The following is a 15,315-nucleotide window of genomic DNA, read 5'->3' as shown; positions in this document are numbered from 1 at the left end:
TCCGTGGCCCCACGGCGCCGGAGAAGCGCAAGGAGGGCGAGGAAGCCTCCCCCCCGAGAAAAATGGAATGGTCCGTGGAACGCGGAGACACCAGAATGGAACTGAATGTGACAAAGTGCCCCGTAAGAGGCGCTGATTGGTTGGCCGCGATTCTTTTGTGCTCTGACCTAGAATATTTACAGTCGCTCGCCCTCCCCTTTCCCTCTTTTCCCCCTGCCTCGCTCTTCGGGGCAGGATCGAGCCTGTCTCGCTGGGAGACTGGACTGCAAGCTCATCATGAGCCTCGGGGAAGGCTCGCTGAATGGCTGGCTCTTGCCTTTTAACGCGCTGCTGATTCCCCACCCCCACCCAATAACACCAAGGCTGGGGGGGTGGGGGCTGCGATCATTTCCTCCGCTCCGCACCCACTTTATATTTTATTTTTTCGAAAGGATTCCTCGGGAAACCGCTTGCAACAGGATTTCGTGTGTGTGCGCGTTTACTTCCCTCCCCCTCTTTCTTTTTCCTTTCTCCTCCTGTGAAGAGGCTGCATCCTAATGTTTTAATGTTGTATCTTAATCTTTTAAATTGTATTTTAATCAACTTGGTTTTTTTATTGGTTGTTAGCCGCCCTGAGCCCGGTCTTGGCTGGGGCGGGTGGGGTATAAATAAAAATTTATTATTATTATTAATCTATAATGTGGGATATGTTTTATTGGAAGAGGACGCGGGGAATCAGATTGTGCTGTTCTTAAAGGAAAGTAACTGAGCCATAAAGCGTTTTAAAGCAAAGGAGGCCGTGTGGATCAGTCCGTGAGAGAGAGAGAGAGAGAGCCACGGTTAGGCACAGCGCCTTTATCAGCAGTGACCCCCCCAAAAATGCCCACAAAATAGCTAGCGAGCCTTCGCAGTGTTCAGAACTCTTCATCCAGCAGAATGTTAAACGGTATTTATGCATTTCAGATCATCTTCCAAATTGCTCTGCCCATTCCATCGCTAGGTTCTTCATGTTCACCATTCTCCCTCCTGCCCTCTTAAAGGTAAAGGGAACCCTGGCTGTTAAGTCCAGTCGCAGACGACTCTGGGGTTGTGGCACTCATCTTGCTTTACTGGCCGAGGGAGCTGGCGTTTGTCCGCAGACAGCTTCCGGGTCATGTGGCCAGCATAACTAAGCCGCTTCTGGCGAACCAGAGCAGCGCACAGAAACGCTGTTTACCTTCCCACCTATTTATCTACTTGCACTTTGACGTGCTTTTGAACTGCTAGGTTGGCAGGAGCAGGGACCAAGCAACAGGAGCTCACCCCGTTGCGGGGATTCGAACCGCCAACCTTCTGATCGGCAAGTCCTAGGCTCTGTGGTTTAACCCACAGCGCAACCCGCATCCCAAACCTGCCCTCTTAGTCACCTACTAATGGTCACCTGTTTATTTTTCTATGCCTTAGGAAGGGACCTCTAATTTCGCAGTCACTCACATGCCAGGGTAATATCACTACCATGTGGGCTTTCATAAGTGCGGTTTTTGCAGCAGAGGTCATAGGTCGCCTCCAGACTGCCAGTATTTTGTAGGAGAGAGTCAATCCAAACTGGAAATTTAGGTTTGTGCAATTCAAGTGTCATGGTGCAACAAACCCATCTTTCTTTTCAAAACAATAACAGGTTTTGTGGTTCTAGATTCAGGTAGGTAGTCATGTTGGTCTGACACAGTCGAAATAATAATAATAATAAAATTATTTAGAGACCAACTACGGTAAGTTTGTTCTGGGTATAAGCCCCCGTGTGCAGGTTTTGTGGTTAGAAAAGATGCAGAAATGCACTTAAAATGAGTGGGATAAATTGTTGATTAATTAGAAGATGTATAACCACAAGCAAATCAGGATAAATTCAGGAGGAACGCTCATCATTTATATAATCTCCCAGCAAACAAAGTGCTCAGTAAAGACCAGATCTAGGGCTGTAGGAAATGTTAGTCCTACCCAGGCCGATACTATACTTTTAAAGCAGTATCATCTCCTCATAGCTGCAATTCCCAGAGTGGTTTAGCAACCCCTCTTCCCAGGGAACTCTGGGAATTGTAGATGCCACTTAGTTAACATATGAGGTGAAATTTGAACAGAGGGAAACTGTTAATCAAAACCTGAAATGCTGCCCTTCTTCAGCAACAAATTGTGGTTCCCTTGGTGGGAGGGCGGAATCTGCTGGCAGCAAATTATTGCAGCATTCTTGCACAAAACCTTCCTGTTTTTCCTCCAGTTTGGCTCTCGTGCATTTTTTCTTTTAAGTCTTCTGGTCCTGTTTGTCCATTTGCCTGCCAGCCAGCAATATATGACAGGTGAAAACACCACCTTGCTATCTGCGGTCTCATAATTATAGTGCATGTAGATGCACGTGGCTCTAGATTGCCGTATTCAACTGCTACCCACAGGTGCGGTAAGGACATAAAAGAAATAGAAGCAAGAGGCAAGGTGTTGTTGTTTTTTGAACCCACATTTATTATGCCATACAGTGCTATTTTTCTAGAAAAAGAGGTGCCGGAACTCACTATGAACGCCTCCCTCATTCTCTTAGAATGGCAACGGCACTCGCCAGAGAAGTGCCAGAACCCACCTGAGAGGTGCCGGAACTAAGTTCCAGTGAGTTCCCCCTGAAATAAAGAAAGCCCTGCCTTCATTATTTCTAACCACTCAGCTCCAAATACTTTGGCTGCAACCTAGGACACCAAATACAGAGGCCTGACCCTCCAAGTGTCCCTATTTACAGTACCGAAGCCGTCCCAGTTTCTGATTTGATCCCGGAATGTTCTGCTTTTCCTTAGGACGTCCCTATTTTCATTGGGAAAATGTTGGGGGCCATGGAGTTATGTGACCCCCCTGAGCCAAGGAGTTAAGTAATTATACAACCTTTAAGAAACATCTATAAAGGGAGCCCTGTATAGGTTGTGATTTTTTAATGTTTAATGTTTTCTGTTTTTATATATGTTGGAAGCCACCCAGAGTGGCTGGGGCAACCCAGTCAGATGGGCGGGGTATAAATAATGAAGTTGTTGTTGTTGAATAGAGCCTCCCCCGATGATGCCTCACCCCTGAGCCTCCCCCCGATGAGTGCATGGGGCATTTTTCATGAAAACCTCTTTGCTATATGTATTTGCACAGCTGCCTTGCTGGGTCCAGTGCTGGATTTACGTATAAGCTAAACAAGCTATAGCTTAGAGCCCCACTCTCTTGGGGACTCCCAAAAAAATTTAAAGGAAAAGAACTGGTTGTACATTTCCAAAATATAAGATAAAAAACCCAAATAAAAGAAAACCTACATACAGCAACAGTATTTTGTGTTTTGTAGGCTCCTATTATGTAAGGAAGTGATGAGCAAACTTGGCCCTCCAGCTGTTTTGGGACTACAACTCCCATCATCCCTGCTAACAGGACTAGTGGTCAGGGATGGTGGGAATTGTAGTCCCAAAACAGCTGGAGGGCCAAGGTTGGCCATCACTGATGTATGTAATGGGGCCCGCCTGCTAGCCTCCTCCCTAAAATATCACTGGTTTCAGTTCAACAATTACTTTGATAAAATACATATTTTGTTATGTGCAAAAGGCTTTAGATACCTATTAGGTCAGGCATAGGCAAACTTGGCCCTCCAGATGTTTTGGGACTACAACTCCCATCATCCCTGACCACTGGTCCTATTAGCTAGGGATGATGGGAGTTGCAGTCCCAAAACATCTGGAGGACCAAGTTTGCCTATGCCTGTATTAGGTCCATAAATTACCATATAGCATATATGCAACACAAAAAAGAGTAACAATTTGTTGTTGACAAAGGACAGCTGGACATATAAAGGGCCCCATTACCTTCAGTAGCTTAGGGCCTCCTCAAACCTAAATCCGGCCCTGGCTGGGTCCCATATAAAAGGTAAAGGGACCCCTGACCATTTGGTCCAGTCGTGACCGACTCTGGGGACCGACACTCACTTTATTGGCCAAGGGAGCCGGCGTACAGCTTCCGGGTCATGTGGCCAGCATGACTAAGCCGCTTCTGGCAAGGGCACCAGGAAAGCCCTGTCAGGTAAAAGCACAGTGGGTCTGTTTAGCCCTGCATTCTGCATCCTATAGCAGCCAAGCAGATGTTTGGGTCTGAAGACAGTAGCCCTTCCTTGCTGTTGCTCTGCCAACAACTGATATTCAATGCCACTATGCTGCCCTTGGGCAAAGAGACAGCCTGTGAGTCAGCCCTGGATGAAATCTATGGATTTCCTGTCTACACCCAAAACACATTTAAGGGAAGTACATTCCAGTGATGTTCATGAAATTTGCAGCCACTTATATGGGACGCGGGTGGCGCTGTGGGTTAAACCACAGAGCCTAGGACTTGCCGATCAGAAGGTCGGCGGTTCGAATCCTTGCAACGGGGTGAGCTTCCGTTGTGCGGTCCCAGCTCCTGCCAACCTAGCAGTTCAAAAGCACATCAAAGTGCAAGTAGATAAATAGGTACCGCTTCGGCGGGAAGGTAAATGGCGTTTCCGTGCACTGCTGTGGTTCACCAGAAGCGGCTTAGTCATGCTGGCCACATGACCCGGAAGCTGTACGCCGGCTCCCTCGGCCAATAAAGCGAGATGAGCGCCGCAACCCCAGAGTCGGTCACGACTGGACCTAATGGTCAGGGGTCCCTTTACCTTTCTTTACCTTACCTTAATTTCCAACATTTCTCCGATGATAATAGGGACGTCCTAAGGAAAAGCGGAACATTCCGAGATCAGATCAGAAACTGGGACAGCTTCTGTAAATCCAGGACTGTCCCTGGAAAATAGGGACACATGGAGAGTCTGTACATTGGAAAACACCAGAGTTTGGGGTGTTTTTTAAAGTTATGATGAATATAATCTTAGAGCATGAGCTTCCGAAGCAATGATCAGCAGTGCTTTGCATTGCAGGGGGTTCTATGTATTCTATGTATGCTTCTAAATGTGCCACCCAAACATTTCGGGTAGGCTGTTATTACTAGGTAGGTGTAGGCCATCTAGTCGTTGCGCTTCAAGGGATCAAAATGATGGATTTAATTAAAGCAGATTTCATAAGAGGAGTCAAACTACTTCCTGTTTGTGACACCTCCTAACAGGAGTTAAACAACTTCCTATTTGTGTGGCATTTCTTACTGGAAGAAATCAAAGGTTTTGCTTTTACCTTGCCAGTTTGACCTTGAGCTCCCCGCCCTCCTTGGAGATCTCTTTCAGGCCTTCTTTGTCAGGGCAACTCCTTTGCAGAAAGACAAACCCAGCTTGCCTTTAAAATGCACATTAGGATAAACCACGATGCTAATTTGTATTAGCATAAAATATTTCGGCTTCGTTTTCCTTTCAAGTCGAGGGCCTATTTCCATAATCCAGACAGCCTGAACTCCCTCGAATGTTCTCTGTGTTCTTGGCACACACAAAAATTGGTTCTGCACATTTGAGCTGTGCGCAGGTGATTTGAAAAGATTTAGAATCGAAAGCAGGGGTGGTGGGCAGCCTGTAGCCCTCCGGATGTGGTTGAGCTTCAGTTCCCATCATCCTTGGTAGCTGGGCCTGATGGGAGCTGGAGTCCAAGAACATCTGGAGGGCCAGATGTTCTCCACCCCCAGATCTGAAGGAACTTCTGAAGCAGGTCAAGGGAGGAAATGATGAAAACTTTCAAAGTATACAATGCCTCGTTCTTTCATATGTGGTGGACCTGTAAAAGGGTAGAAGAGTATTGGGAAATAATTCATAATGAATTGAAAAAATGTTTTAAAGTACCTTTCAAAAAACACACACCCCAGAGTCCTTTTTGTTGGGGGTATTTCAGACAGATATTCCCAGGTGTCAAAAAAAGGTTATTTATGTATGCCACTACTGCAGCCCATGTTTTGTTAGGCCCCAAATGGAAAACGAGCGAGGTCCCAGCTAAAGAAGAATGGCAACTTAAACTGATGGAATATGCACAGCTTGCAGACCTAACTTATGGAATAAGAGAACAAGAAGAATATACGTTTAAAGAAGACTGGAAAATGTTTATTGAATGTATGGGGGGAAATTGTGCACACTTGAAAACTTTGGCAGCATTAAGATAAATTCAACAGTGTAAATAAGTTTGATGGATGTAATAATGGAATGCTGAGTGGTTTAGTTTATATAGAACATGCAGGGATTTATGTTATGCAAAATGAACCATGGAAAGAGAAGAAGGGAAGTCTTTGATATTTTAAGGTTGTTTATATGCATATTCTAAATTGTAAAACAGAAAATTTAATAAAAATTATATATAAAAAACTAAGTATACAATGCCTCAAGTGGTAGCTCTACCTGGGAATTCTGGACATAATGGAAGAGGTAAGGGTTTTGGATTGTCATAAAAGATGCGAGAGGAAAGGATTAATAGGAAAGGACCCACAAAGGGGAGGAGATTCCTTGGAATCTTGTTTTTATGATTGATGTGTGATATATCTGTAAATGTTTTATTTGAAAAGCCAAATAAATTTTATGTCTAAAAAAAGAGAAGAATGTCATTGGGAATTCCTCCATAAAGTGGAAGCAGGTTATATAATCCATCCCTTGAAGAAAAGGAATCAAAACCTCCTCAGTGTTGATATCGAAGCTGGACTGACCAGTTCTGGGACCACAAGGGTCTTGGCACTGCTGATTATGCACAGGAAGACATAGTGCATGACACTCCCAGCCACTTCACAATACCTGTATGAGTAGTGATGACTTCGAAGCCAAGCCCTCAGTGGGCACATGGGGAGTGAAAGTCTAGAGATGTCTATCACAATGGGTTAAAGCACTGAGTCCCGGGAAGAAAAACTACAGGCCTTGTCACCCTGACCAGGTCATCATGTCAAGGGCTTCCAGAGGAGACAAACTTCTGAGCGACCTCGGTTACAAGTTGGGCCAAACCTTGGGGGAAGGCAGCTATTCCAAGGTGAGAGTAGCCACTTCGGCCAAATACAAGGGGCCACTAGCCATCAAAATGGTGGACCGGCGTCGAGCGCCCCGGGATTTTGTGGAGAAGTTTCTGCCGAGGGAACTCTCCATCTTGAGAGGGATCCGTCATCCGCACATCGTCAGGGTCTACGAGTTCATCGAAGTCTGCAACGGGACGCTGTACATTGTGATGGAGGCCGCATCTACAGACCTGCTGCAGATGGTGCAGAAGACAGGCAAACTGCCCTGCGCCCCTGAGGCGCGGGACATCTTTGCCCAGGTGGTGGGTGCCGTGCGCTACCTCCACGACCGGCATTTGGTGCACCGGGATCTCAAGTGCGAGAACGTGCTGCTGACTTCGGACGGCCGCCGAGCAAAGCTGACCGACTTTGGCTTTGGCAGAGAATCGCGCGGGTACCCGGAGCTGAGTACCACCTATTGTGGCTCTGCGGCCTACGCCTCTCCCGAAGTCCTCATGGGTGTCCCCTACGATCCCAAAAAGTACGACGTGTGGAGTTTGGGCGTCATGCTCTACGTGATGATAACCGGCTGCATGCCCTTCGATGACACCCACATCCATAACATGCCGTGTCGCCAGAAGAAAGGCGTCGTTTTCCCCGAAGACCTGCCCGCTTTGGCGGAGCCCTGCCAAGCCCTTATAAAGCAGCTGCTCCAGTTCAGCCCAGAATCCCGGCCCTGTGTGGGGCAAGTATCTAAGAACAGCTGGCTGAAGGGGGAAGCCTAAGTGCGATGGCTTTCGCCAGGACACCTACCAGACGCAGCTGCTTCAAGGGAGGGGGGGGTCATGTTAACCGGACAATGGAAACGTTTAAGTTCTCAGAAAGGTTTCTGGGATTGTTGAGCATGAGAAGAAGTAAGTGGGCAAACGGATTTAATGGGGGGAAAGGAAAAAGAGAAAAGCAATTCAGATGTAAGTTCCTCTGAAATTAACGGGACTTACTTCCAAACAAATGTATTTAAGTTTGGGGTGCCAATGAGATCTTTAAAACCCACTTTTGTGTGTCAGCTTCTCATTCTGCTCAGGGTGATGTTAAGTTGTGGGCGTACATATCAGACGACACAGCGATTCTTCAAACAGCTCTTGATATTCCGAGGCCAGAACAGAACTGAACTGAAGAGCTCAGTCAGCCTGCTTATATAGAGCTCCAGAACAACGTAACTGTAGCAACTTTCTAAAACTATCCAATCACTGAATGTCACTTTCGATCCTTCATTTGCATACAAACTATCCAATCACTGAACGTCACTTTCGATCCTTCATTTGCATAACTATCTACAGTATCCCCCTGCTGGCCCAGGGTGAGAACTTCAGTACATAACAAGCGATACTTCTCGTTTGTTTGGAGGGGATTCCTACAGATCGCTCAAGTTTGGGGAAACTGGTTTGAAGGAGCGGTGTCTCGCACAGTGTGGCATCCTGTACTGAGGAAGTACGTCAGAATCCCCTGCAGCATTTCAGAGGATTCTGATGTGCTGTCTCAGCATAGATGGGGTGCTGGCTGTACTGGAAGGAGCTGGACCAGAAACAGGACTCTCACACTGCCTTTGGTATGGGGTACCTTTGCTTGTGCAGTCCTTGGTCAGACTTTTCCTATGGAATCAAAATGCTTATAAAAGTACCCTCTCCTGGTTGGATCATCTTTAAAGGACAACCGTGGATTCCCAATAAAAAATGTTAGCGGGCCCTAAGATCTTGGGATCCAAACTTTCCCAAATCAAAGGGGTTATTTGCAGGGTGAAGGACAACGTGCTTTAAATTTATGGTGCGTGAACCTTGTGTAAACACTGTCACAGTCCATCCTGAGAGTTGATCAGGATTATGCAGTAATCCAGGGGTCAGCAAATCTTTTCAGCAGGAGGCCGGTCCACTATCCCTCAGACCTTGTGGGGGCCAGACTATATTTTGGAAAACAAAAACAAATTCCTATGCCCCACAAATAACCCAGAGATGCATTTTAAATAAAAGGACACATTCTACTCATGTAAAAACACACTGATTCCCGGACCATCCATGGGCCGGATTTAGAAGGCGATTAGGCCGGATCTGGCCCCCAGGCCTTAGTTTGCCTACCCATGATGTAATCGGTAACAGAAGTCCAGATTGGAAAAAGGCTCAACTCAATTGTATCAATTATAATGCATTGGCCCACAATACTATATCACGGTGGAAATGTCCAGAAGGCCATGGGCATGGCCAGGATTTATTGGGGGGGGGGTTGCAGGACTTTTGTTTGGGGGGGCAGAACTGACATGAGTGGTACCTTGGGTCCCAAACGCCTTGCAAGTTGAACGTTTTGGCTCCCGCACGCTGTCAACCCAGAAGTGAGTGTTCTGGTTTGCGAACGTTCTTTGGAACCCAAATGTCTGACAAGGCTTCCACAGCTTCCGATTGGCTGTAGGAGCTTCCTGCAGCCAATCGGAAGCCACGTTTTGGTTTCTGAACTTTTTGGAAGTCGAACGGACTTCCAAAATGGATTCCATTCAGTTTCCAAGGTACAACTGTATTTCTGTTGTTTCATTTGATGTGGGGGGGGGGCAGGCAGCTGCCCTCCCTTGCCCTCCCCTTGACTACACCCATGCACAAAGCAGTCATCCAATCAATAGAATGCATAGCTCAGTTGGTTAGAGCGTGGTGCTGATAACGCCAAGGTCGCAGGTTTGATCCCCATAAGGGACAGCTGCATATTCTCCACTATAATAGGGGATATGATTATCAGTCAGTGATGGCTCACCGGAACCTAACTTGCCACCTTCAGCAATGGGGAGGGCCAGTTTCCTGATCACCAGGTGAAAGCAAGTCTTTGACCTTTTCTGGTCAGTCCACAGCAAGGCTTCACCAACGGGACAGGCAGATCGTCCTGCAGTCTGCCGTTCAGGGAGTTCTCCAAAGCCTTTGTCTTTGTGAACCTGTCTGCAGCTAATCGGGTCAGACTGTTCTCACTCGCTCTCTGCTTTTTCTCTCCACTGCTTTTGCCCCCTTTCCTCCCCATGCAAGAATCGTTATGCCTTCTGCGTTTGCAGAAATTGACTCGTTGACCCAGCAGTCACATCCAAAATTTGGAACCACAGTGGGGGCGAAGCGTTACATTCCCCTCCCTACAGCCGTGAACCGGCAGGGGAGAGAAATGATGCAAGGGCAAACTATGTGGCAAACTTCTAATCTAGTTTGGCCTTTGGGGCTTCCCATGATATTGCCTCAGTAATTGCTCCATGAGATAAGAATATTGGGGTCATATGGGAGAGATGATGCAGGCACAGTCCAGGTGAAAGTCAAGCGGCCGTGTCTGTCAAGCTGACCTGAGGTGCTTTTCCAAACTGGCCAGCTCTCCCTCCATTGATGTTCATAACACACAGACAACAGAGCCTCCAAGTGCCCCTGTTTTTCATTGACAAAAGCCATTCCTGTTTCTGATTTGATCGCAGAATGTCCCGCTTTTCCTTAGAACGTCCCTATTTTCTTCGGAGAAAGGTTGGAGGGTATGGAGTTGTGCAACTCTTGAGCCAAGGAGATAAGTGACTACTGTATACAATCTTTACAAGACATCTGAAGGCAGCCCCGTATAAAAAAAAATTATATATATAAAAAAGTTTAATATTTTATTATGTTTTTATATTTGTTGGAAGCAACTCAGTTAGGGCAACTCAGTCAGATAGGTGGCGTGTAAATAATAATAATAATAATAATAATAATAATAATAATAATAATAATATGATGGAATAGGACGTCCCTATTTTCAGAGGCTCAATGTTGGAGGATATGAGGGACAAACACTTTGTGTACCCAAGAAGGGTTGTTGACCCGTTTTATCAGACAGTTCAAAATGAAACGAAACACCGCATGGCAGCAAGGCCTTTCATTTCTTACCAGAATAAACTTGGTTCCTGTGCCATAACTAACCACCCCCAGTGCCATTTCCCACAAATTACGGTAACATTCCGGGAATCACACCTAAAGCCAAAATCACATATCATCAAAGCACATTGGGTTCAATGGCGGGTGGGATTGCAAAAGTTTGTTTTTTTTCCTGGACACCCGCCCCATTTCCACACCCCTTTTTATTTTATTTTTATTTTTGCCAAGCAGGTAAAGCGGAATATGCATAAGTTAAACGTGCGCAAGTTGTGAGCTTCCTGTATTTAGAGGCTGAATTCTTTAAATATCAAGCCAAAATAGAAAAATCAGAAGGAAACAGATGTCACGTCCACCACGTGCATTTAAAATATATGGCTTTCCTCTGGGGAACTGTAGCTTTACACTTCCCAGAGCTACAATTCCCAACACCCTTAACAAACGACAGCCCCTGTGATTGACCACATGCACTTCAAATATGTGGTGTGGATGTGACTGGAGTTGATAAACTGCATTTGAAATATGTGTGTTTTCCTCAGAGGTAAGTACTGTTCTGGCTCACGTAATAACCGGCATCCGGTTTTTCCTGTTCCTCGGTCTTTCATGACTGCTGAACCAGGTCAATTGCAGCATCACACAGGAAATGACCTCACCCGGTCTAATTCCATCCCTAAGAGATGCCTCCATTAGTCCTGAACCCCACCAGCAAGACCTGTGGGTCTGAGGTGGATGTGGTGGGTCTCAAAAGCTTCTTCCGTACTATCTCCTCACTCCCAAGACAAGAAAGAAGGAGCTCAAGCTCAGATCAAGAGAATTCTTTCCTTTCCCCCAGGCTTCCGTTAACTCTCATGGAATTCGTTTCTGTAAACACTGCATTGGGTTAAATGTAGGTTGACTACAATCTTGTAATGTTTATAAGTTCTGTTTTCATTTTCGTTTTGTTTTGTATATATGGGTGTTCTCTCTCTCTCTTTCCCCCCCTTTTCATTCCCCCTCCCTGCTTTTTATGCCTTATTTCACCCTGTGCACTTACAAGTACAGTGGTACCTTGGTTCTCAAACGCCATGGTACTCAAACAACTTGGAACCCAAACACTGCAAACCCGGAAGTAAGTGTTCCAGTTTGCGAACTTTTTTCGGAAGCTGAACGTGCTCTCTTTTGAGTGTTACGCTTCCGATTTGAGTGTTACGCTGAGGTCTGTCTGTTTTTGTTATTTATTTTGCATTATTGTTTTTGCGGCTTTTTTGTTTTGTTTTTGTGACTGTGTGGAACCCAGTTCAGCTACTGATTGATTGATTGATTGATTGATTGTGTGACTGCGGAAATGGATAAAAGCCCCCCAGCCAAACAATAACTATCATCAGTGCAGGTAAGAATTTTTTATTATTATTATTTTTATCATCTACAATGTTGTCTTACTGATTTTATAATACAGCACATTGTTTATTGCTTTTATTTTATGGATCAATGGTCTCGTTAGATAGTAAAATTCATGTTAAATTGCTGTTCTAGGGGTTGTTTTCAAAAGTTTGGAATGGATTAATCCATTTTGCATTACTTTCTATGGGAAAGCACGCCTTGGTTTTGGAATGCTTTGGTTTTGGAACGGACATCCGGAACGGATTAAGTTTGAGAATCAAGGTACCACTGTATTGACACATTACTTTTTATCCTTCAGTCAATAATCTTTTTATGTAAAGATACTCCTCTATGAGGAAAGGTTTTACCAAAACGACAATTCTCATGCTTTGATAGATCAGGGAGCAATAGGAGGAAACGGAAGGTTCCACGTATCTGAAGAGAAGGGTGTGACATGGCCCCTGTCCTCTTGTCAGGGCTTCAGACCAAGCGCGGTCACAGTAAGGTTAAGGCTTACTGGGAAATATATAATATATATATAATGAAATGAAAAGGATGTTTAAAATAATGTTTGTAAAAAAACAACCCAGAAGCCTTTCTTCTGGGAATTACACTACCTAAATTGTATAGAAATTTATTCATGGATGCGACTACAGCGGCAAGAATGTTACTTACCCAAAAATAGAAAGAAGAAGAAGAAGAAGTCCCAGCAAAGGAAAAATGGATACAAAAACTTATGGAATATGCAGAAATGGCGAAACTTACCGTAAGAATAAGAAGTCAAGATAAACTTTTTATAAAAGAATGGAAATGGTTTATTGAATATTTACAGATAAATTGTAAACAGATAAAAACTTTGGCAGGGTAAATAAATGAGCAAGTTGAGTTAATTTAGATATACAGAAGATCTTAAAGATAAACTTAAGGAAGCGCAGAAAGAGGGGGAAGGAAGTCAAGTTTTAAAATGTCGAAATGATTGTAAAATAAGTGAAATGTAAAAATCTGAAAAGTACAGTGGTACCTTGGGTTAAGAACTTAATTCGTTCTGGAGGTCCGTTCTTAACCTGAGGTACCACTTTAGCTAATGGGGCCTCCTGCTGCCGCCGCACCACCGCTGCACAATTTCTGTTCTCATCCTGAAGCAAAGTTCTTAACCCAAGGTACTATTTCTGGGTTAGTGGAGTCTGTAACTTGAAGCGTCTGTAACCTGAAGCGTCTGAAACCCGAGGTAAAAGGTAAAGGGACCCCTGACCATTAGTTCCAGTCGTGACCGACTCTGGGGTTGCAGAGGTACCACTGTATAAATATTTTTTTTTAAAAAAAGAAATGTGATCACATCAGTTACAACCAAGGTTCATGCTGCTTTGCAGCCTTCAACCTCCACCAGCTTGGATTATGAAGCATAGATGTCCGGAGCTGCAATTGATACACTACTGCTCCTTGCAAATACCTCATAAAAAGTGCTAGCATACAGACACAGGCTAAGGTTTTTCTTTCACAGCTCCACCATTGAGCAAACTGATCGATTTAGTGTTGTGCAAATTCATCAGTCCATGTCCATTTGCATGACAGGCAGAAATCCAGAAGGTAAGGCTTTCTTCACCACCGTGGGTGTGTTCAGGATCAGGTAGGTTGCCTCCACCCATAAAAGCAGCATGACGGGCTGAAGTTCAACAGGAAAAGTTGGCAAACCTGGTAGAGAAGGTATAAGAGAACTTTTGTCCCTTCAGATGTCACTGATTGACAATGATAGATCTCTGGCTATTGGCCATGCTTGCTGGGGTTGATGGGAGTTGTAGTTCAGCAGCACTTGGAGGGCCAGAGGTTCCCCACACCTGGACCAGGTGACTTCATGCTGGGCGAGGAGTTTTTTTGCAGTAGAAATTTGCCCATCTCTACATGCAAAGTTGTCTTTGTCCATGGAGTTTTCTTGGCAGGGATACTGGAGTGGCTTGCCGGTTCCTGCTCCAGGTGGATCACGTTTGGTCAAAACTCTCCACTATGACCTGTCCATCTTGGGTGGCCCTGCACGGCATAGTCCATTGCTTCTCTGAGTTATTCAAGCCCCTTTGCCACGGCAAGGCAGTGATCCATGAAGGGGGAAGTGATCCATGAAGGAGAAATATGAAGGGGAAATACGAAATGTGGTTTGAAGCTCAACATCAAAAAAACGAAGATCATGGCCACTGGTCCCATCACCTCCTAGCAAATAGAAGGGGAAGAAATGGAGGCAGTGAGAGATTTTACTTTCTTGGGCTCCATGATCACTGCAGATGGTGACAGCAGCCACGAAATTAAAAGATGCCTGCTTCTTGGGAGAAAAGCAATGACAAACCTAGAGAGCATCTTAAAAAGCAGAGACATCACCTTGCCAACAAAGGTCCTTGTAGTTAAAGCTATGGTTTTCCCAGTAGTGATGTATGAAAGTGAGAGCTGGACCATAAAGAAGGCTGATTGCCGAAGAATTGATGCTTTTGAATTCTGGTGCTGGAGGAGAGTCTTGAGAATCCCATGGACTGCAAGAAGATCAAACCTCTCCATTCTTAAGGAAATCAGCCCTGTGTGCTCACTGGAAGGACAGATCCTGAAGCTGAGACTCCAATACTTTGGCCACCTCATGAGAAGAGAAGACTCCCTGGAAAAGGGCCCTGATGTTGGGAAAGACTGGGGGCACAAGGAGAAGGGGGCGACAGAGGACGAGATGGTTGGACAGTGTTCTCGAAGCTACAAACATGAGTCTGACCAAACTGCGGGAGGCAGTGGAAGACAGGAGTGCCTGGCGTGCTCTGGTCCAGGGGGTCACGAAGAGTCGGACACGACTAAACAACAACACATGCAAAGTTGATCTGTGTTGGCCGAGTGAAAATATGGGGAATTTCCAGAACCTTAAAATGTGTTCATCTCAAGGTTAATCAGATACTCATCTAAATATGCAGCCTGGTCATTTCCAGCTCTGGTAATTAAACCAGCTCTAGCAAATTCAAGGCCTCTTGGCTTTAAGGGACGAAAGGCAGGCAGAACAGAACTGCGCAGAGAGACTGACTTAACAGGCTTACCTTCTTGTGTATTATAAACAGGAGTTGCCATGGCAGCAGGTACATTTAGAGGACCCACACCTAAGTGCTTATTAGGCTCAGCAAGCCATTTCCCATTTGAGTCAGATTGCACAATT

The 15,315-nt window shown here is 45.3% G+C and overlaps 1 protein-coding gene across 1 annotated transcript; it reads left to right on the top strand.

Annotated features, from left to right (window-relative positions):
* Positions 1-6,581: 6,581 nt before the first annotated feature.
* Positions 6,582-7,674, top strand: LOC114585321 (testis-specific serine/threonine-protein kinase 6-like). The gene has a single exon (XM_028707859.2). It carries the CDS (start codon positions 6,825-6,827, stop codon positions 7,656-7,658), a length of 834 nt encoding a protein of 277 aa, XP_028563692.1. The 5' UTR covers positions 6,582-6,824; the 3' UTR covers positions 7,659-7,674.
* Positions 7,675-15,315: the final 7,641 nt, after the last annotated feature.

Source organism: Podarcis muralis, chromosome 1 (assembly GCF_964188315.1).
Source record: "Podarcis muralis chromosome 1, rPodMur119.hap1.1, whole genome shotgun sequence".
Classification (NCBI taxonomy): Eukaryota; Metazoa; Chordata; class Lepidosauria; order Squamata; family Lacertidae; genus Podarcis; species Podarcis muralis.
This window is presented reverse-complemented; position numbering and strand designations above follow the sequence as displayed.